The 21,948-nt window shown below is 47.7% G+C and overlaps 1 protein-coding gene across 1 annotated transcript in view; it reads left to right on the top strand.

Moving 5' to 3' along the window:
* Nucleotides 1-21,948, top strand: part of LOC141201449 (uncharacterized) — a 62,090-nt gene that overhangs the window by 19,515 nt on the left and 20,627 nt on the right. The window contains exon 8 of the mRNA XM_073663441.1: nt 13,387-13,445. Within this exon, the coding sequence (XP_073519542.1) occupies nt 13,387-13,445 (59 nt within the window). The remainder of the gene's footprint in view (nt 1-13,386; nt 13,446-21,948) is intronic.

Here is a 21,948-nt window from a genome sequence, read left to right on the forward strand (position 1 = left end):
GTGAAGAGGGTTGAAGACCCACGAAAAGCCATTGTTTGCCAAGAAATCCTGGACTGCTGTTGAATCTAATTGTAGTTCTCGACAGGCACCTACAAAGCTTGTTCCACAATCAGACCTTATTTGCTTGACTGGTCCTGGTATGGCGAGGAATCGTCTTAAGGCATTGATAAAACTGGGAGGAATCCATTGATTCTATTACTTCTATGTGTATTGCTCGTACACTCATGCATGTGAACAACACTGCCCAACATTTACTTTGTGCATGTCCGCCTCTAGTCCTACATGCAGTGACTTCCCACGGGCCAAAAACGTCCAAACCAATATAGGTAAACGGTGGCTCTGTGCTTGTCCTATCAGCAGGCAAATCAGACATCTGTTGTTGTTGCAGTTTTCCTCTTGCCTTGCGACACTGAACACAAAGATGAATTAAATGGGAAACTTGTCTCTTTGCTCCCACAATCCAGAGGCCTGCAACTCTTAAGGCACCTTCAGTGAAGTGTCTGCCTTGATGTTTGACCTTTTCATGGTAATGTCATATTAGCAGAGTGGTGATGGCCAGGAATGATTAGAGGATTCTTTTCTGCCTCCTCCAACTTGGCTTTGTTTAAATGACCACTGACTCTCAGTAAACCCTTCTTATCAATTACGGGATTTAAGTTGACAATAGGGCTGTTTTAAGGGACATCTTGCTTTTTAAGTATACATTCCATTTCATTGCTGCACATTATGTATCACAAACAGTTCACTCAGAATAATGTCTTCTGCAGAGAGAGGCTTATGACAGATGTGCCAACTGCGACACTCAGCGTTACTGTCCTTATTGCAGTAGCATTGTGCGATGTGGACTAACCTTGCAATAACACGAACAAGCCTTGTCCATCTGGAGAAGCGATCAAATCGCCGACAGTCCAAGCCATCCTTTTCCTTGGAATTGGTGATGAGGGTGCTGACATCAGGACGGATCTCTGGGTCAACATCTGGATCCTGAAGACTGAAGTTGTCTTCAACGGCAGTCTCTTCACACTGGTCGCAAAGGAACTCCGGTCCTGTTAACCAAGAAGAGTTTACGAAGGCACCAACAAACACTGGCCTAGTAGCAAGGTCAGCAGGGTTAAGATGGGTTGGAACATACTGCCATTGCTCAGGTTTAGGGGATTTCCTGATCCTTTCAACGTGGTTACTGACATAGAAGCATTTTTTCTGGTTGTATATGTAGCCCAGAACAACCTTGCTGTCTGTGTAGAATCTTATGTCAACCACGTGAAAAGCTAGTTCACTCTGTATGAAGTCTGCAATCTCCATGGCTAGTACAGCCCCACAGAGCTCAAGTCTGGGTATGGTGTGCTCGGGTTTAGGAGCCAATTTAGCCTTTCCAAATAGAAATCCAACATGGGCTTCATTGTTAGAGTCTATAACCTTCAAATAGGCAACAGCTGCAATAGCTTCAGTAGAGGCATCAGAGAATATATGGATCTCTTTCCTTTGACTCATAGCAAGAGATGCTGGAGTGTAACAACGTGGTATGTGGATTTTATCCAAGGCGCAAAGAGATTCCCTCCATGACTTCCACTTTAGTTGTTTGGCAGCAGGGAGTGGTGCTTCCCAGTCCTTAATAGACTCTGAAAGTTGCTTTGTATAGTCAGGGGTGCAACAAACCTGAGTGGATCGTATAGACTGTTCACCACTGACAGAACTCCACGCTTAGTAAATGGTTTTTCTGTACCACTAACCTGAAAACTGAAGGAGTCCTTTAGTAAGTTCCATCTCAAGCCCAGACTTCTCTGTACTGGTGGGTTGTCTGAACCTAGATTCAAGTCTCTGAATTCTGAAGCATGATCATTAGAGTGAAAGGCCTTCATGACAACAGCACTATTGGAGGCAATTTTATGCAATCTTAAATGAGCTTTAGAAAGCATACCTTGTGTCCATTTGAGCAGATCTATGTCTTCGTCCGCTGTGGGCAGGGATTTGAGACCGTTGTCCACGTAGAAGTCCTTTTCAACAAACTGTTGGGCGTCCTTCCCGAATTCTGCTTCACCATCAGAGGCGGTCCTACGTAGGCCATATGTAGCAACTGCAGGAGGACTGTTTCCAAACACGTGCACCTTCATGCAGTATTCAACTATTTCCTTGCTGGTGTCATTGTCTCGGTGCCATAGAAAACAGAGATAATTTCTGTGATCTTGTCGCACGATCAAACAATGGAACATTTGTTCAATGTCAGCAGTAATGGCGACTGGCTCTTTTCTGAATCTCATGAGCACTCCCACCAGGTTATTAGTCAGGTTGAGACCAGTGAGGAGAACATCGTTCAGAGATACACCATCAAGTTTGGCGCTTGAATCGAACACCACTCTGATTTGTTTAGGCTTTCTTGGATGGTATGCTCCAAAGGAAGGTAGATACCAGCATTCTTCATTGGCTTGCAAGGGTGGAGCTGGCTCTGCGTGGTCATTGCGAAATATCTTCTCCATCAATGCTACAAAATGGTCCTTCATTTCAGCCTTATTTCGCAATGTTCTCTGCAGTGAGGTGAACCTTGATAAGGCCTGTTCTTGGTTGTTAGCAAGCATGGCCCTTGTACCCTTGAAGGGTAAGGGAGCGACCCAATGGTCAGATTTGTTCTTGAAGAATCCACTGTCCATTATTTTAATAAATTCCTTGTCTTCTATGGATAAGGCGACCTTGTTGTCATCTTGTGTTGTGCGAAACACTGTTCTCCCTAAGTCGTCACCATAGGGAGTGGGAATGATGTCAGGCTCTTGGATGAAGTCAGAGAACCTTTCTTTCACCTCGTAGTGATGAGAGCATGGTTTGAAGGGAGTTGTGCAACCATTTTGAAGTACATACGTTTTAAAGGAGTTGACTTCGGATGCCTTGTGACTCTTATCCAGACATACATTGCCCACGATTACCAAGCCTAGATCAAGTATTTGGGCGTATGGAGCATCATCTGGGCCATTGCATTGTTGGCGCACTTTGTGGACCCTTAGAATGTCTCTCCCCAGTAGGATTAGAATATCAGCATTCGTGTCCAGAGGAGGAATTTCGTTAGTTAAGTGCCTCAAGTGGGGATGATGAAGCGTGGGAATTTCTTCCATGTTATCAGGTATCTGGTCACATTCAATTAAAGTTGGCAAGGGTATGTGCATGTTCCCCTTGATTGAAGAGATAATGTACCCAGAGGCTCTCCTACCAGAAGTCTCAATATGACCAGAACAGGTGATGAGGGGTTACGGAGCCGTTTGTCCTTTTATATTGAAGATCTCAAAGGGTTTTGGCTTTGCTAGAGACCTGTTACTTTGCTCATCTATTATGGCATACATTTTGGCATACATTTTAGAGGCCTTGTCGGGTTGTCCTTCTGGATAGACCTTGACCAGACATACTTTAGCGCAGCATTTAGGACCAGTCCCTTCTCCACATACTTCCATATATGAGGAGGAAACAGCAGTTGCAGCTGGATCAGAAACTTGTGGCTCCCCGCCATGATTTTGAGCAGGATTGGGTGCTGCATTGTGAATTGTGTGGAGCTGGTGTGGGATGCATAGATGTAACGTGTTTGTCACTACTGCATTCAGTGCACTTAATGACAGCCTTACAGTCCTTAGCAAGGTGGTCTGAGGAGGTGCAACACTTGTAACATATCCCTAGCTCCTTGAGAGTATCTCTGCATTCCTGCAAAGTCTTTGCCCTGAATCCACGGCATTCCTTAAGTGGGTGATAGTTTTAGGAGCAACAGCGTTTGTTTTGTTAAAAGAGGGTGCAGTAAGGGGAACGTCAGTCTTTCTCACAGATACTGTGCTCCTTATCTCTTTACGTTTGGTGATATTGTTATCATACCTTGTAGATCATGATGATGATGAAGCTGGTGGAGTAGGTTCAGTGAAGTCAAAGCTGGGATCATTCTTCTTCCAAGCTTGATCACTGACGAACCTGGAAAAATATGAAAAGGGAGGAAAAGACACATTATGCTGTCCTTTATACCGTGAGCCATGGTCTGCCCATTTATCCTGCATGCATTTTGGCAACTTGAGGCTATGTGCCCACGATGCAGAAATGAAGCAGAAAATTTCTGCAGCATTTCTGCATCTCCCTGGCAGAAAAAAACGCATGCAGATTGTACATGTGTTTTTCCTGCCAGGGACAAGCGGAAATGAAGCGTTCTTCACATGCATTTCCGCATGCGGGTGTCGAGCGCTTTCCAAGCGATTTTAGCATCACTTGGAAAGTGCTTGACAACTTGGTCACACTATATAAATCCATGCAACCGGCATGGATTTATATAGTGTGACCTGAGAGAATGGTAAAAAATAAATATTATACTTACCTTCTGACAGTCCCCGGTGTCTTGCTTCGCTCCGTTCTGGCTGCTGGGAGATCGCCGTACACTGAAAGACCTGCCGTCACATGACTATGACGTCAGCGCAGGTCCTTCAGTCCTTCGCGATTTGCTGACAAAGGAGAACAAGCGCTGCGGGGGCCGCCAGAAGGTAAATATAATCTTTATTTTTTATTTTATTCTTTTTTTTCCAGGTACAATGGTACCCAGGTCTGGATGAGAGTCTCCTCTCCTCCAGACCTGGGTACCATCCGCACATTGAACCATGTGATATCCGCTTGTGGAGATGCTGTGATGCGGATATGACGCGGTCCAATGCAAGTCAATGGCGGCGATTATGCTGCGTGTTCACAAAATTAATGGACATGCTGCAGATTTTTGAGCGCAGCATAAACGCTGCGAAAAAATCCGCAGCATGGACATTAACAGTGCGGCTTGTCATGGGGGACCATGGGGGGCGGATTACCAAGTGTTTCCCAAGCGTTTATGCCGCGGAAATTCCGCAGCATAAATGCTTGAAAAACGCATAGTGGGCACACAGCCTGAGAATTACTGGAGTCACGCCATGAGCAGTATCAAGGTAGCTCAGTCCTGAAAGACGTGGGTCTAATTTTGCCAATTCTATTTCCTTTAGCAGGTCACTCAGGTCTTGAAGTTTTCGATTGTCCTTGTTAGTTATTTTTGCGAAGGCTTGCAGTTTCTTAAATAAGGCATACTCTATGGCTTCTGAGCTGCCGTGGGTTTGCTCCAGTCTCTCCTATGCTGCAATAAGACCTGCATCTGAATAGTCCACATGAACTACCCTTATTGTCTCGATGCGCTCCGCTGATTCAGGGCCTAACCAGTTGACAAGCAAATCAAGTTGTTCCTTGCCGGTGAGATTAAGGTCTTGGATTACTGCTTGAAAGGTTGATTTCCAGGCTCTATAATTTTCGGCACAATCATCAAACTTTGAGAGACTGATGTTTATTAACTACCTGCGAATCATATATCTGGCGAATTCAGACATGTCCGACCTCCCAGTCATAGTTGCAGGATTAACTTGTGGTATCCCTGGGGAATGTAAATTCTCTGGCTTATATGACTGAGACAGGTCAGGACGGAATGATGTGGCATGAGGGTTAAGTTGTGGTTTAGTCTCTATAGGATCTGCTGGCTGCGGCCTAAATTGTGGGATAGTGCTGGAAGTTACCTTGTCGGCAGTAGGTGGCAACATTTCTTGGCTTACGGGTGCATCCGTGTGGTGGATTGGAGGTGGCATTGGTACAGATGGTAAATGTTTTAGCACATAGTCTGTAGTGCGATCAGCTGGGTCCTCCATTTCTCCTGGAATAAAGCAGTCCATATTAGCATCTTGAACTAGTGCTTGTTCAAGGACCTTCAGTTTAGCGAGGGCTGCTGCTTCTTCCCTTTCTGCTTGGCGTATTTTTAATTGAGTTTCCATCTCAGCTTCCTGCTTTTTCAATTGGGTTTCTACTTCAGCCTCCTTCCTAGCAAAGGAGCTTCTTACTCTAGCTTCCTCTGCAGATGCACGTATTTCCAGTATCTTGTCAGACAATGTTGACTTCCTGGACTGAGATGATCTGGAAGACCGAGATGTGATTTTGGTCAAGGCTGTACGATGTGATCTAACCTCTTGGAGGTGTGCGATGCGGAGTTCTGCCTTATCCTGGGCATCTCACACTAATACGGTCTTTTCTTGGAGAAGAGTCTCCATTTCAGCTCTGCTGGGGCATCATCCATATCACAGTTACTCGGGAATGCAATGTACTTAACAGACAGTCTCTGGTAGCGATCATAGGCGGCAGATAAACTCTTCAATTTGGCGGTTAAATCTGCTGCGTCATTGTTAGCACGTGGAAGAGCTGCTAAATAGTGCTCAACTCTGCCCCGTAAATAATCTATGTTATCATGGAGCTCATCTCTGGTTGTCTCCAGGTTCTCTATGACCTTTTGTGTTGGCTTGGTTACTCGTTGTGGTCGTACATCCTGCTCTGCAGTAAGTGTGGACTCTGCTCCTGGAGCATCTGTGGTGTCAGGAACATGATGTGCTTCTCCCACAGATGGATCCACTGTGCCTTTTGTAGACATGCTTTAGCTAAGATGGTAGACTTGCTAGCAGACTTGCATATGCACACAGATACTGAAGACTTAGGTGTCTTGTTACTATTCTGCCACCGATGTACGTGGGGCGAGATGTGTATGAGGGATGTGACACAGATCTCTGTATAAGCAATGGCAGATAGCGTCAACTCACTGATCTGCGGTTCTGTTCCTCATGACCTGCACGTGGTAATCCAGAATGATGATGCAGTGATGAATTCAGCAGATTTATTTACAGTTCTTGATGAGGTGAGATGAGGGAAAGTGAAGGATGAGGAAAGATTAGGAATTGTAGGTATTAGAAGCGCTAGGTAAAGTGGTAACAAGAGAATCCTTTCTCCAGTCCTGCAGCATGTGTAGTCAAGATGGATGTGAAGAAGAAGGAAGTGAGGAGCAGGAGGTAGGAGGAGTTACAGACCGAAAGGTGTTGTGGGTAAAACACAGGAATAATACATGTTATAACAATGGCCAGTAGATGGCAGCAAAGCACAACAATACAATAATCATTAGGTAATGCCCAAAATGGCTGAAAGTCTTTTTAAACAAAGAGCTGAACAGCACACCCTCAGATGACTTCCCTGATGGGTACAGTGTCCAAAATGGGGTCACTTTAGGGGGTTGTATGTTGTTCACACCTCGGGGGCTTTGCTATTGGCCCCCACAAGCGAGGACCAGGGCTGTGGAGTCGGTAAGCCAAACCTTCGACTCCGACTAATCAATTTCCATGACACCGACTCCACGACTCCCTCATACATGGCTCATGTTTAAGTGATAAATTTACGGTAGGACACATTTTTTCAGCTAAAAGTCTAGACCCTTAGATCAGGAATAGGACAGGCATTTATAAGACATTTCATAACTTTCCCAAATTCTTATATAAAAATATTCCTCACAAACTGCAATGAATTACTGTACCCAACTTATTATATACACTGCTAAAAAAAATAAAGGGAACACTCAAATAACACATCCTAGATCTGAATGAATGAAATATTCTCATTGAATACTTTGTTCTGTACAAAGTTGAATGTGCTGAAAGTCACACAAAAATCATCAATGGAAATCACATTTATTAACCAATGGAGGCCTGGATTTGGAGTCACCCCCAAAATGAATGTGGAAAAACACACTACAGGCTGATCAAACTTTGATGTAATGTCCTTAAAACAAGTCAAAATGAGGCTCAGTATTGTGTGTGGCCTCCACGTGCCTGTATGACCTCCCTACAACACCTGGGCATGCTCCTGATGAGGTTGCGGATGGTCTCCTATGCGATCTCCTCCCAGACCTGGACTAAAGCATCCGCCAACTCCTGGACAGTCTATGGTGCAATGGGTGGATGGGGCGAGACATGATGTCCCAGATGTGCTCAATCGGATTCAGGTCTGTGGAACGGGCGTGCCAGTCCATAGCTTCAATGACTTCATCTTGCAGGAACTGCTGACACACTCCAGCCACATGAGGTCTGGCATTGTCCTGCATTAGAAGAAACCCAGGGCCAACCGCACCAGCATATGGTCTCAAAAGGGGTCTGAGGATCTCATCTCGGTACGTAATGGCAGTCAGGCTACCTCTGGTGAGCACATGGAGGGCTGTGCGGCCCTCCAAAGAAATGCCACCCCACACCATTACTGACCCACTGCCAAACCGGTCATGCTAAAGGATGTTGCAGGCAGCAGATTGCTCTTCACGGGGTCTCCAGACGCTGTCACGTCTGTCACGTGCTCAGTGTGAACCTGCTTTCATCTGTGAAGAGCTTAGGGCACCAGTGGCGACTTTACCAATCCTAGTGTTGTGGCAAATGGCAAGCGTCCTGCACGGTGTTGGGCTGTGAGCACAACCCCCATCTGTGGACGTCGGGCCCTCATACCACCCTCATGGAGTCGGTTTCTAACCATTTGTGCAGAAATATGCACATTTGTGGCCTGCTGGAAGTCATTTTGCAGGGCTCTGGCATTGCTCCTCCTGTTCCTCCTTGCATAATGGCGGAGGTAGCGGTCCTGCTGCTGGGTTTTTGTCCTACGGCCCCCTCCACGTCTCCTGGTAGTGTCTCCTGCCTCTGGACCCTACGCTGACAGACACAGCAAACCTTTTTACCACAGCTCGCATTGATGTGACATCCTGGATGAGCTGCACTACCTGAGCAACTTCTATGGGTTGTAGAGTCCGTCTCATGCTATCACGAGTGTGAAAGCACAACCAACATTCAAAAGTGACCAAAACATCAGCCAGAAAGCATTGGTACTGAGATGTGGTCTGTGGTCCCCACCTGCAGAACCACTCCTTTATTGAGGGTGTCTTGATAATTGCCAATAATTTCCATCTATCGTCTATTCCATTTGCACATCAGCATGTGAAATTGATTGTCAATCAGTGTTGCTTCCTAAGTGGACAGTTTGATTTCACCGAAGTCTGATTTACTTGTAGTTATATTCTGTTGTTTAAGTGTCCCCTTTATTTTTTTGAGCAGTGTATTTTAGGAGTCGGAGTCGGTCCATTTTATACCAATTTCAACTCCGACTCCACCAAAATGTGCTCCGACTCCACAGCCCTGGCGAGGACTGCCAAACACACACGGCTCTGCTCCGTACGCCTCTTATACGCGCTGCTCCGCTCCGTACGCCTCGTACACACATGGCTCTGCTTGGAACGCCTAGTACACATGCTGCTACGCTCGGTACGCCGCGTACACTCGCTGCTCCGCTCCGTACGCCTCGTACACACGCGGCTCCGCTCCATACGCCTCGTACACACGCGGCTCCGCTCCGTACGCCTCGTATACGCGCAGCTCCGCTCCGTACGCCTCGTACACGCGCGGCTCCGCTCCGTATACCTCGTACACGTGCGGCTCCGCTCCGTACACCTCGTACACACGCGGCTCCGCTCCATACACCTCGTACACACGCGGCTCCACTCCGTACACCTCGTACATTCGCGGCTCCGCTCCGTACACCTCGTACACACGCTTCTCAGCTCCATACACCTCGTACACACGCGGCTCAGCTCCGTACACCTCGTACACACACGGCTCTGCTCCGTACACCTCGTACACACGCTGCTCTGCTCCGTACACCTCGTACACACGCTGCTCTGCTCCGTACACCTCGTACACACACAGCTCTGCTCCGTACACCTCGTACACACGCGGCTCTGCTACATCCACACTGTAAACCCCTCCTGACCCCACACATAAACTTCAGCTCATCCAGCACCATGACAACCAGCACAGCAGAGTCCTGCATCCACTGGGGCCCCTGATCATGTGACCCCGACTCCTCCCCTCCTGTGACCTCATCACAGCCATATATGTGGTGGCGGCTCTGCAGGTCGAGGTATGTGGAGATTTCCCATTAGGCTCTATTATTTCTTCCTCTTCCTTCTATGTCGCCTCCATACTCCGTAGCGCTGTACACAAATTATTATCACTGTCCCCATCAGGCCTCACTCTCTCCTTAGTCTTTCTTCACACCTGTTCACATTTGCCGCCTTCGCAATCTTTGTAAATGACTCGTCCCCTGGGCCGAGGGGTACCCGGAACTGGGCTTCTGGGGGTTGTAGGGTCCATGGCGGTGACCCGGTCCCTTGGCTCAGGGTGGTCAGGCCAATGGCGGTATTTTGTGTTTTTTTTTGTGGTTTAATGTCCGACTACGCCACCCGTGCAGTGCGGTCAGTGCGGACCGCCGCTGCAAGGCAGACCGCTGGAGCTGATGGTATATGCAGCTTAGGTAGTGTGACTCCCCACGAGAAGAGTGCAGCCCCAGGGCACTGTAGTTGATGGTGAGGGTGATGGTGCACGGGAGTCCCAGTACTAGTAGTGCTGGTGCGGCGCTGAAGCAGGAACGACTCAGAGTCTTTGCAGTGCAGTTCAGGGTCTTTACTGGTGATATTAAGGCAGACCCTCCCGGGAGTACTGGCTAGCATAAGGGGCCTGGTCAGTCTGCGAGCAAACAGGAGTTCCCCTGGCCAGGTGGAGTTGTAGGCCTCCCCATCTATCTGCACTCTTTCTGGCTACCTTGCCGTAAGCGGGTTGAAGTAGCCCACGTCCCTGAGTATACCGTGTGGTGCTCACCCGTATGGCTGGTGACTTGGGGCCTTCTGTTAGCCTCTGCTCCTGGATGGCGGTGCTGGTCCCTTCCTTGTGACTGAGCCTCCGGGCTTCTATGGCTAGAGGACCTGGAATCCCCTGCCGGCTGGTTTCTGCTGCTGGGTGGATATCCGTCCCCACAGCCTCGGACTCCGGTGTCCGGTTATTAGGTTCTAATGCCAAGGCGAGCTATATCTCTGCTCAGCTCCAGCCCCTGGTCTTCAGCTACTGCTCCTACAGAGCTCCTGCTGTAACTCTCCCTGTGTCTGGAACTGTCTCCAGGCTCTGACTAACTAATCCCGCCCCAGACCCAGTTTATAAGGGCTGATTCCTCCCCTCCCAGGTCTGGGCGGGCGGTGTTGCATGTTTGAGGGCTCCTGACCAGAGAAACCTCCCACTTGCTCTCAGTAATATTTCTATTACTGTGGCAACCAGACCCCTGGGGTGCCACATAATGATGTTTTCATCCATTTTTAGGAATATTTAACCCCTTGGCATCAGGCGATTTAAAATTTTTGTGCTTTAGAACTAAATTCACTTTAAAATGCACTGAAAAAAAAGAAAAAAAAACATCATTAAATGTCCGGTGTGAATGAGCGGCGATGTCATCCTCTCGGTCGGTGCGATACCAAAATTAAGAAGAATTTATTATTTACTGGTTAAAATAAAATTCTGAATTTGAGGAAGGAGAAGGATTTAAGTGTTTATTGTTTTTAATATATAATATATATATGATCGAGAGGAGATGAGTTTAATGACAAACATATGAAAACATTATGTCTGCATAACCTGTGATTTCTTACATCATAAGACACAATACGTATATCCACATCATTGGTTTTTCCTTTAAAAAAATTGATTGTTCCTTATAAAGCATGTAATTGACAAAGTTATATCTTTTTTTGAAGTAGAGAGACCTTATCCATACGTACACCCACATATAGACAGGCTTACAGTATATGTAACCACACAGAGGGTCAGCACTTGTGAGGGAGCCAACACAGATTCCCCCCTGCCCAGGCCAGCCCTGCGGTAATAGTAATACACCCCCCTCCCCCAATTGCCATAGACAATAATGATGCACAACTTTATTCCCCTCCACAGTTATTGTGCTCAACAATACTAAGGGCTCATTTATATGTCTGTGCAATGTATGGACTGGCCGTGGGTCTCCTGACCTGAGCATGACGGCTTCATAGAAGTATATGCAGCTCCATGATGAAGTCCTGGTGATAAGAAACAGGGAAGGGTCGATGGAATCTTCCCACCTGGTGGAGTTGAGCCGGTCAGGCACAACTGTGCTGAGAGAAGTAGCACAATGGTATTCCTCGTATAGACTGCTTCCCCACTGTTGAAGTCAACAGAAGGAGGCAAAAAATGAGGAAAAAAGGCTTTATGATGGCCCTAGGAAGATGTCAGATCGATTTTGTAACACATTGCTATCTTTTAATATGTTTTTTGTTTTTCTACACCTTCTCATCTTTGTCTTCAGCATGACAGCGCCCACCATAAAGCTTCTTTTCTCATTTTTTACCTCACAATTATATAAATATATGAGGCTGTCCTCCCACTCCGGTCAGGAGACTCGCGGCCAGCCCATGCATTGTAGTCTCACTTGGACATGTGAATGACCCGTAACGAGGTTGTTTTTATCCTCTTTGCTGTAATCTATAGCAGGGTTCCCCAACTCCAGTCCTCAGGACCCACCAACAGGTCATGTTTTCAGGATTTCCTTAGTATTGCACAGGTGATGTAACTATTGCCTGTGCTGATGATGGAATTATCACCTGTGCAATACTAAGGAAATCCTGAAAACATGACCTGTTGGTGGGCCTTGAGGACTGGAGTTGGGGAACCCTGATCTATAGGACACAGTTCAGACCGAGCTTTCATCAGTCCTCATAGAGCAGAGACGCTCAGCACGTGATACCAGTAGAGCCCACAGTATTAGAAATATTTATTTTTTCTCCCACCACATATTCAAAAAACCTCACGGAAAAAAGGCGGCCATATTTACCAAAACCAAGATGCTGTGACCCTGAATCACTTCTCACGGACAAGCCGTGAGTCAGGATAGTCAAGGAGTTTGAGGTCAATAGCCAGGTTGGTACATTATAAAAAGAGGGAAGAGACAAAGACCTAGTCAGGTCACAGTCCAGAGTCAGAATTCCAAGGTCAGCGTGTGTCAAGGCAAAAGGGGTAATACAAACTGGTAGTCAATAGGGAAAGCCAGGGTCCGGCAAAAGAAGATCAGAATGTCTGAATTCAGAGCATAAAGCACAGCGGGAACAAACCACATAGAGCTGAAAGCTACGACCGGCAGCTATCGGGGACTTACAGCTCAGCTAAGTAGCTGGGTAATCACTAGGAACAGGGAACACCTGAAGGAAACTCAGCACCTCCCAGTCTCAGATTGGACGTGCTGAGCTGTCAATCAAAGTACTGACAGCTCAGCACGTCCCTGCACTAGATTAGATGACTGAGCTGTCTGTCACTGCGTCTAAGACACACTGAGCGGAGGAATCGTGACAGACACAATATCAAATACACTGCAGGACACAACAGTCCCCATGATAAAGGCGGAGGCAGCACAGGTGCAAAATAGATGAAACAACCACTCACACCGATGGTTCATGGAAGGGCGGCTGCGTAGTATTATCTGTGTGACTGGCACCCTATATCGGCCTTATCCATCTGCACTTAAAAGTGTGGTACATAGTGTCTGGCCTATAACCTAATAGAGACGCTCACCACACACTAAACACTTATACAGGCTCCATCCTGCAGGGTACAGCAGAGTCCTGCATCCACTGAGGCCACTGATCATGTGACCCCTGACTCCTCCCCTCCTGTGACCTCATCACAGGTCCTGTGCGCACAGAACAGCCATATATGTGATGGCGGCTCTGCACTGAGGTATGTGGAGATTCCCCATTATTCTTTATATCGCCTCCATACTCCGCAGCGCTGTACACACATTAATATCGCCATCCCCATTGGGGCTCACACTCTCTATAGACTTTATTCACACATTGCAATTGCATTTTGCAGCTACAAAAATAATTAGCTTTTTACATTTGTGTGACCTCCCAACTGTCAGGGAATATAAAGAGGGATAGATTGTACATCATGATGACATCTTAGGCCACGTCCATAACCATTCCTCTAACCCTTAACACCACCCATTGCCATTTAATTCTACCCTGAACACATAAAGTAAATGGACAACCCCTTTACACTTAGGCCGTATCCTCAGTGTTCCTTTCTATCCTCAGACCATCTCCTCTGCATTTCTTGTTAGTCTCCTCAGCGCTCTTCTTTATTCTCGGGCCATCTCCTCAGCGCTCCTCTTTACGCTCAGGCCATCTCCTCGGCGCTCCTCTTTACTCTCAGGCCATCTCCTCAGCGCTCCTCTTTACTCTCAGGCCATCTCCTCAGCGCTCCTCTTTACTCTCAGGCCATCTCCTCGGCTCTCCTCTTTACTCTCAGGCCATCTCCTCAGCGCTCCTCTTTACTCAGGCCATCTCCTCAGCGCTCCTCTTTACTCTCAGGCCATCTCCTCAGCGCTCCTCTTTACTCTCAAGCCATCTCCTCAGCGCTCCTCTTTACTCTCAGGCCATCTCCTCAGCGCTCCTCTTTACTCTCAGGCCATCTCCTCAGCGCTCCTCTTTACTCTCAGGCCATCTCCTCGGCGCTCCTCTTTACTCTCAGGCCATCTCCTCAGCGCTCCTCTTTACTCAGGCCATCTCCTCAGTGCTCCTCTTTACTCTCAGGCCATCTCCTCAGCGCTCCTCTTTACTCTCAGGCCATCTCCTCAGCGCTCCTCTTTACTCTCAGGCCATCTCCTCAGCGCTCCTCTTTACTCTCAGGCCATCTCCTCAGCGCTCCTCTTTACTCTCAGGCCATCTCCTCAGCGCTCCTCTTTACTCTCAGGCCATCTCCTCAGCGCTCCTCTTTACTCTCAGGCCATCTCCTCAGCGCTCCTCTTTACTCTCAGGCCATCTCCTCAGCGCTCATCTTTACTCTCAGGCCATCTCCTCGGCGCTCCTGTTTACTATCAGGCCATCTCCTTAGCACTCCTCTTTACTCAGGCCATCTCCTCAGCGCTCTCCTTTACTCTCAGGCCATCTCCTCAGCGCTCCTCTTTACTCAGGCCATCTCCTCGGCGCTCCTCTTTACGCTCAGGCCATCTCCTCGGCGCTCCTCTTTACTATCAGGTCATCTCCTTAGCGTTCCTCTTTACTCAGGCCATCTCCTCAGCGCTCCTCTTTACGCTCAGGCCATCTCCTCAGCGCTCCTCTTTACTCTCAGGCCATCTCCTCAGCGCTCCTCTTTACTCAGGCCATCTCCTCAGTGCTCCTCTTTATTCTCAGGCCATCTCCTCAGCACTCCTCTTTACTCTCAGGCCATCTCCTCAGCGCTCCTCTTTACTCTCAGGCCATCTCGTCAGCGCTCCTCTTTACTCTCAGGCCATCTCCTCAGCGCTCCTCTTTACTCTCAGGCCATCTCCTCAGCGCTCCTCTTTACTCTCAGGCCATCTCCTCAGCGCTCCTTTTTACTCTCAGGCCATCTCCTCAGCGCTCCTCTTTACTCTCAGGCCATCTCCTCAGCGCTCCTCTTTACTCTCAGGCCATCTCCTCAGCGCTCATCTTTACTCTCAGGCCATCTCCTCGGCGCTCCTCTTTACTATCAGGCCATCTCCTCGGCGCTCCTCTTTACTATCAGGCCATCTCCTCAGCGCTCTCCTTTACTCTCAGGCCATCTCCTCAGCGCTCCTCTTTACTCAGGCCATCTCCTCGGCGCTCCTCTTTACGCTCAGGCCATCTCCTCAGCGCTCCTCTTTACGCTCAGGCCATCTCCTCAGTGCTCCTCTTTACTCTCAGGCCATCTCCTCAGCGCTCCTCTTTATTCTCAGGCCATCTCCTCAGCACTCCTCTTTACTCTCAGGCCATCTCCTCAGCGCTCCTCTTTACTCTCAGGCCATCTCCTCAGCGCTCCTCTTTACTCAGGCCATCTCCTCAGTGCTCCTCTTTACTCTCAGGCCATCTCCTCAGCGCTCCTCTTTACTCTCAGGCCATCTCCTCAGCGCTCCTCTTTACTCTCAGGTGATCTCCTCAGCGCTCCTCTTTGCTCTCAGGCCATCTCCTCAGCGCTCCTCTTTACTCTCAGGCCATCTCCTCAGCGCTCCTCTTTACTCTCAGGCCATCTCCTCAGCGCTCCTCTTTACTCTCAGGCCATCTCCTCAGCGCTCCTCTTTACTCTCAGGCCATCTCCTCAGCGCTCCTCTTTACTCTCAGGCGATCTCCTCAGCGCTCCTCTTTGCTCTCAGGCCATCTCCTCAGCGCTCCTCTTTACTCTCAGGCCATCTCCTCAGCGCTCCTCTTTACTCTCAGGCCATCTCCTCAGCGCTCCTCTTTACTCTCAGGCCATCTCCTCAGCGCTCCTCTTTACTCTCAGGCCATCTCCTCAACGCTCTTGTTTACTCTCAGGCCATCTCCTCAGCACTCCTCTTTACTCTCAGGCCACCTCCTCAGCACTTTCCTTTACTCTCAGGCCATCTCCTCAGCGCTCCTCTTTACTCTCAGGCCATCTCCTCAGCGCTTTCCTTTACTCTCAGGCCATCTCCTCAGTGCTCCTCTTTACTCTCAGGCCATCTCCTCAGTGCTTTCCTTTACTCTCAGGCCATCTCCTCAGTGCTCCTCTTTACTCTCAGGCCATCTCCTCAGCACTCCTCTTTACTCTCAGGCCGTCTCCTCGGTGCTCCTCTTTACTCTCAGGCCATCTCCTTAGCACTCCTCTTTACTCTCAGGCCATCTCCTCAGCGCTCCTCTTTACTCTCAGGCCATCTCCTTAGCACTCCTCTTTACTCTCAGGCCATCTCCTCAGCGCTCCTCTTTACTATCAGGCCATCTCCTTAGCGCTCCTCTTTACTATCAGGCCATCTCCTTAGCGTTCCTCTTTACTCAGGACATCTCCTCAGCGATCTCCTTTACTCTCAGACCATCTCCTCAGCGCTCCTCTTTACTCAGGCCATCTCCTCAGCGCTCCTCTTTACTCTCAGGCCATCTCCTCGGGACTCCTCTCTGCCCTCAGTCTGTCTCCTCATCGCTTTTCTGTGCTCCCAGGCAGTCTCCTCAGTGCTTCTCTCTACACATAGGCTGTCTCCTCAGTGTTCCTCTCTGCTCTCAAGCGGCCTCCTTTGCACTCATCTCTAACCTCAGGCTGTCTCCTTACCACTCATCTCTTCCTTCAGGCTGTCTCCTGAGTGCTTCTCTCTATCCTCAGGCTGTCTCCTCAGCGCTCCTCTTTACCCTCAGGTCATCTCCTCAGCGCTCCTTTCTACCCTCAGGCTGTCTCCTCAGAGCTCCTCTTTACGCTCAGTCTCTCTCCTCAGCGCTCCTTTCTACCCTCAGGTCATCTCTTCAGCGCTCCTCTCTGCTTTCAGAACCTCTACTCAGTGCTCTGCTCTCAGGCCGTCTCCTCTTTGCTCCTCTCTGTATTCGGGCCATCTCCTTTCTTCTCTGCTCTCTGGATACCTCACTGGTGCTCACAGGGGTGGATTAAGAGTAGCAAGGGCCCCGGGCAGTTTAGAAGGCGCGGCCCCCCCCCCCCAGACACCCCCCCTCAACACACACCTGATTTATCACGTGACATGTCACATGATCCCCTGTGATAGTTCACGTGAAATTAATTTGCCACAATATTAATTATATTTTTTTTTAGGCTGTGTGCCCACTATGCGTTTCTTAAGCGTTTCCGCAGCGGCAATTGCGCTACGGAAATGCTTAAAAAACGCTTGGTAAAAGGCCTGCCATGTTCCCCAATGATAATCCCCATGTGCTGTGCACATGCTGCGGAAATTTCCGCTGCGGATTATCATTGCGGAAAAATCAGCAGCATTACCAATTATTTTGCGGAAGCGCGGCGTTTTCGCCGCCATTGACTTGCATTAGAACGCATGGAATCTGCATCCCTGCATCTGTAGATGCCGAATCCAAGCGTTTCAATGTGCGGATGGTACCCGGGTGTGGAGGACAGGAGACTCTCCTCCGGACCCGGGTACCATAGAACCTGTAAAAAAAAGAATAAAATAAAAAATAAATATTATACTTACCTTCTGATGGCCCCCGGTGTCTTTATCCGATGCGTCCTGGCTCCCCGGCAGCTCGCGATGGTCTGAAAAGGACCTGCCGTGACGTCATTTGGTCATGTGACGGGTCATGCGACCGCTGACGTCGGCAGGCCATCAGAAGGTAAGTATATATTTTTTATTTTTTACCATTCTTTTACGGTCACACTATATAAATCCATGCTGGTTGCCGGTTGCATGGATTTATATAGTGTGACCAAGTTGTCAAGCACTTTCTAAGTTATGCTAAAATCGCTTGTCAACCCGCATGCAGAAATGCTTGTGAAGAACGCTTCACATCCGCATGTCCCTAGCAGAAAAAACGAATGTACAATCCGCATGTACAATCCGCATCTAAAATCCGCATGCGTTTTTTCTGCCAGGGAGATGCAGAAACGCTAAAAAAAAAATCCGGAACATTTCTGTATCGTGGGCACATAGCCTTACATTAATTGTGTGACTCAATATTGAGAACACGTAGCCATCTATACACAGCGGGAGGCCGCACGGCCCCCCCCCCCAGAGACAGCAGGAGACCGCACGGCGCCCCCCCCAGAGACAGCAGGAGACCGCACGGCGCCAGCTATACTCAGCAGGAGGCCGCACGGCCTCCCCCCGCAGAGACAGCAGGAGACCGCACGGCGCCCCCCCCAGAGACAGCAGGAGACCGCACGGCGCCATCTATACTCAGCAGGAGGCCGCACGTAGCCATCTATACACAGCAGGAGGCCGCACGTAGCCATCTATACACAGCAGGAGGCCGCACGGCGCCATCTATACACAGCAGGAGGCGCACGGCACCATCTATACACAGCAGGAGTCCGCACGGCGCCATTTATACACAGCAGGAGGCCGCACGGCGCCATTTATACACAGCAGGAGGCCGTACGGCGCCATCTATACACAGCAGGGGGCCGCACGGCGCCATCTATACACAGCAGGGGGCCGCACGGCGTCATCTATACACAGCAGGGGGCCGCACGGCATCATCTATACACAGTGGGAGGCCGCACGGTGCCATCTATACACAGTGGGAGGCCGCACGGTACCCCCCCCCCAGAAACAGCAGGAGGCCACACGGCGCCATCTATACTCAGCAGGAGGCCGCACGCAGTCGCACACACACACAAACATATACAGATATACATACACGCATAAACACATTTGAAACACAAAAATACATATAAGCAAACATCACACAATGATATCTGCCTGCACATACACACACACACATATATACACATACACACACACACACATACATATACACACACACACACATACATATACACACACACATACATACATACATATACACACATACATATACACACATACACGCATACATACATATACACATACATACATACATATACACACACACACATACATACATATACACATACATACACACACATACATATACACATACATACATACACACACACACACACATATATATACATACACACACACACACATATATATACATACACACACACACACTTATAGACTGGGTCAAAGTTCTTAATCAAGGAAATACGAATAGTAAATGGGAAACCTTCAAAAGAATTCTGAATACTCAGTGCGAGAGGTATATACCGTATGGGAATAAAAGGGCCAGAAATAAGAGGAAACCAATATGGTTGAAGAAGAACGTAAAAGGGGCGTTAAATAGCAAAAAAGAGGCATTCAAGAAATTAAAACAGGAAAACAGTAAGGAGGCACTAATGTGTTACAAGGAAAAAACGAGAACCTGTAAAAAACAAATAAAAATAGCGAAGGAGGAAACAGAGAGACGTATTGCTAGGGAAAGTAGATCAAATCCCAAACTGTTCTTTACGTATATAAATAGTAAAAGGATTAAATCGAATAATATTGGACCGATAAAAAGTGATGAAGGCAAAATCATAGAGAAAGATGAGGATAAAGCTAATCTATTAAATAAATTTTTTTCGTCAACTTTCACAAAGGAAAAAGAACTAACAGGCGAAATGAGAAGTGACAAACTTAATCCTCCACTAAGTATGACTAATCTAACCCAAGCTGGGGTACAGAAACGCCTCAGTAACATTAAAATAAACAAATCACCAGGACCTGATGGCATACACCCACGGGTACTAAGGGAACTAAGTAATGTGATAGACAGACCGTTATATCTTATATTTAAGGACTCTGTTGAGACTGGGTCTGTACCACTTGATTGGCGACAGGCGAATGTAGTGCCAATATTCAAAAAGGGAGCGAAAAGTGACGCCGGAAACTATCGGCCGGTGAGTCTGACGTCCGTTGTGGGCAAAATTTTTGAAGGCTTTATTAATGAGGCAATCATGGAGCATCTTGATGCTAATAATCTATTAACCCCGAACCAACATGGATTCATGAGGAATCGCTCCTGCCAAACAAACCTGATTGACTTCTACGAGGAGGTTAGCTCTCGAGTAGATCAGGGGGAACCAGTGGATGTCGTGTATCTCGACTTCTCAAAAGCGTTCGATAGCGTGCCACATAATAGGTTGGTATACAAAATGAGAATGATGGGGCTGGGGGAAAATGTCTGCAAGTGGGTAGCTAACTGGCTAAAGGATAGAAGGCAGAGGGTGGTTATAAATGGAATATACTCAGATTGGGTAAGCGTCACTAGTGGGGTACCACAGGGGTCTGTACTAGGCCCAATGTTATTTAATATCTTTATTAACGACATAGTCAACGGGATAAATAGTAAAATATCAATATTTGCAGATGACACAAAGTTATGTAAAACAATTAATACAAAAGAGGATAGTGAAGACCTACAGAGGGATTTGGATAAACTGGGTAGGTGGAGCATTAAATGGCAAATGAGGTTTAACGAGGAGAAATGTAAGGTCATACATATGGGAAGGAAAAATGGAAGTCACCAGTACTCACTGAATGGGAAACCATTGGGGAATTCAGAGATGGAGAAGGACTTGGGCATCTTGATTGATAGCAAACTAAATTGGAGTGCCCAAAGTCAGGCCGCTGCTGTAAGGGCAAACAGGGTAATGGGATGTATCAGAAGAGGTATAGCTGCAAAGGATGAGAACATTGTTCTTCCACTGTACAAAGCACTGGTCAGACCACACTTGGAATACTGTGCTCAGTTATGGGCCCCAATATATAGAAAGGATATAAATGAGCTTGAAAAGGTACAAAGGAGGGCAACAAAATTAATAAGGGGAATGGAGGGACTGCAATACCCAGAGAGGTTGGCAAAACTAGGACTATTCAGCCTGGAAAAGAGAAGGTTGAGGGGGGACATAATAAATGTATACAAATATGTTAGGGGACAGTATAGAGACCTTGCCCGGGATTTGTTCAAAAGGAGGGATATTACGGTAACAAGAGGGCATTCACTAAGACTGGAAGAGAAAAGGTTTCAGCACCAGCATAGGAAGGGGTTCTTTACGGTAAGAGCAGTGAGAATATGGAATTCACTGAGTGAGGAGACGGTAATGTCGGATTCACTACACCAGTTCAAGCGGGGACTGGATGCTTTTCTAGATACCAGGCAGATTTCTGCATATACTTAAAAATAAAATAAAATAGTAGGTTGATACAGGGATTTATTCTGACTGCTGGTTTCAGAGTCGGGAGGGAATTTTTCCTCAGGTGAAGATTGGCTAAATCATTTGGGGTTTTTGCCCTCCTCTGGATCAACTTTAGCAATTACAGAACTAACAGGTCGAACTTGATGGACGCAAGTCTTTATTCGGCTTTACTAACTATGTAACTATGTAACATACATACATATATACACATACATACATACACATACATATACACATACATACATACACACATACACATACACACACACACACACATATATATACATACACACACACACACATATATATATATATATATATATATACATACACACACACACACACACACATACATACATACATATACACACACATACATACATATATATATATACACACACACACACACACACACACACATACATACATACATACATACATACATACATACATATATACACACACACACACACACACACACACACACACACACACACACATACATACATATATACATACATATATACACACACACACACAGACTCACCATCTCCCGGCTCGGCTCCAGTCCTCAGGCTCTCCGGTGGTAAGTAGCAGTGCAGGCCGGGGCGCACTGCATGACGTCACAGCTAGGAGACACGGCCGCGCACAGGGCCGTGTCTACTAGCAGTGACGCGGCCGGGCCAGCACAGGGAAGTTAACTGCTGCAGTGCTGGCC

The sequence above is a fragment of the Phyllobates terribilis genome, unplaced genomic scaffold (genome assembly GCF_046119375.1).
Source record: "Phyllobates terribilis strain yellow unplaced genomic scaffold, ASM4611937v1 Scaffold_116__1_contigs__length_5312468, whole genome shotgun sequence".
Classification (NCBI taxonomy): Eukaryota; Metazoa; Chordata; class Amphibia; order Anura; family Dendrobatidae; genus Phyllobates; species Phyllobates terribilis.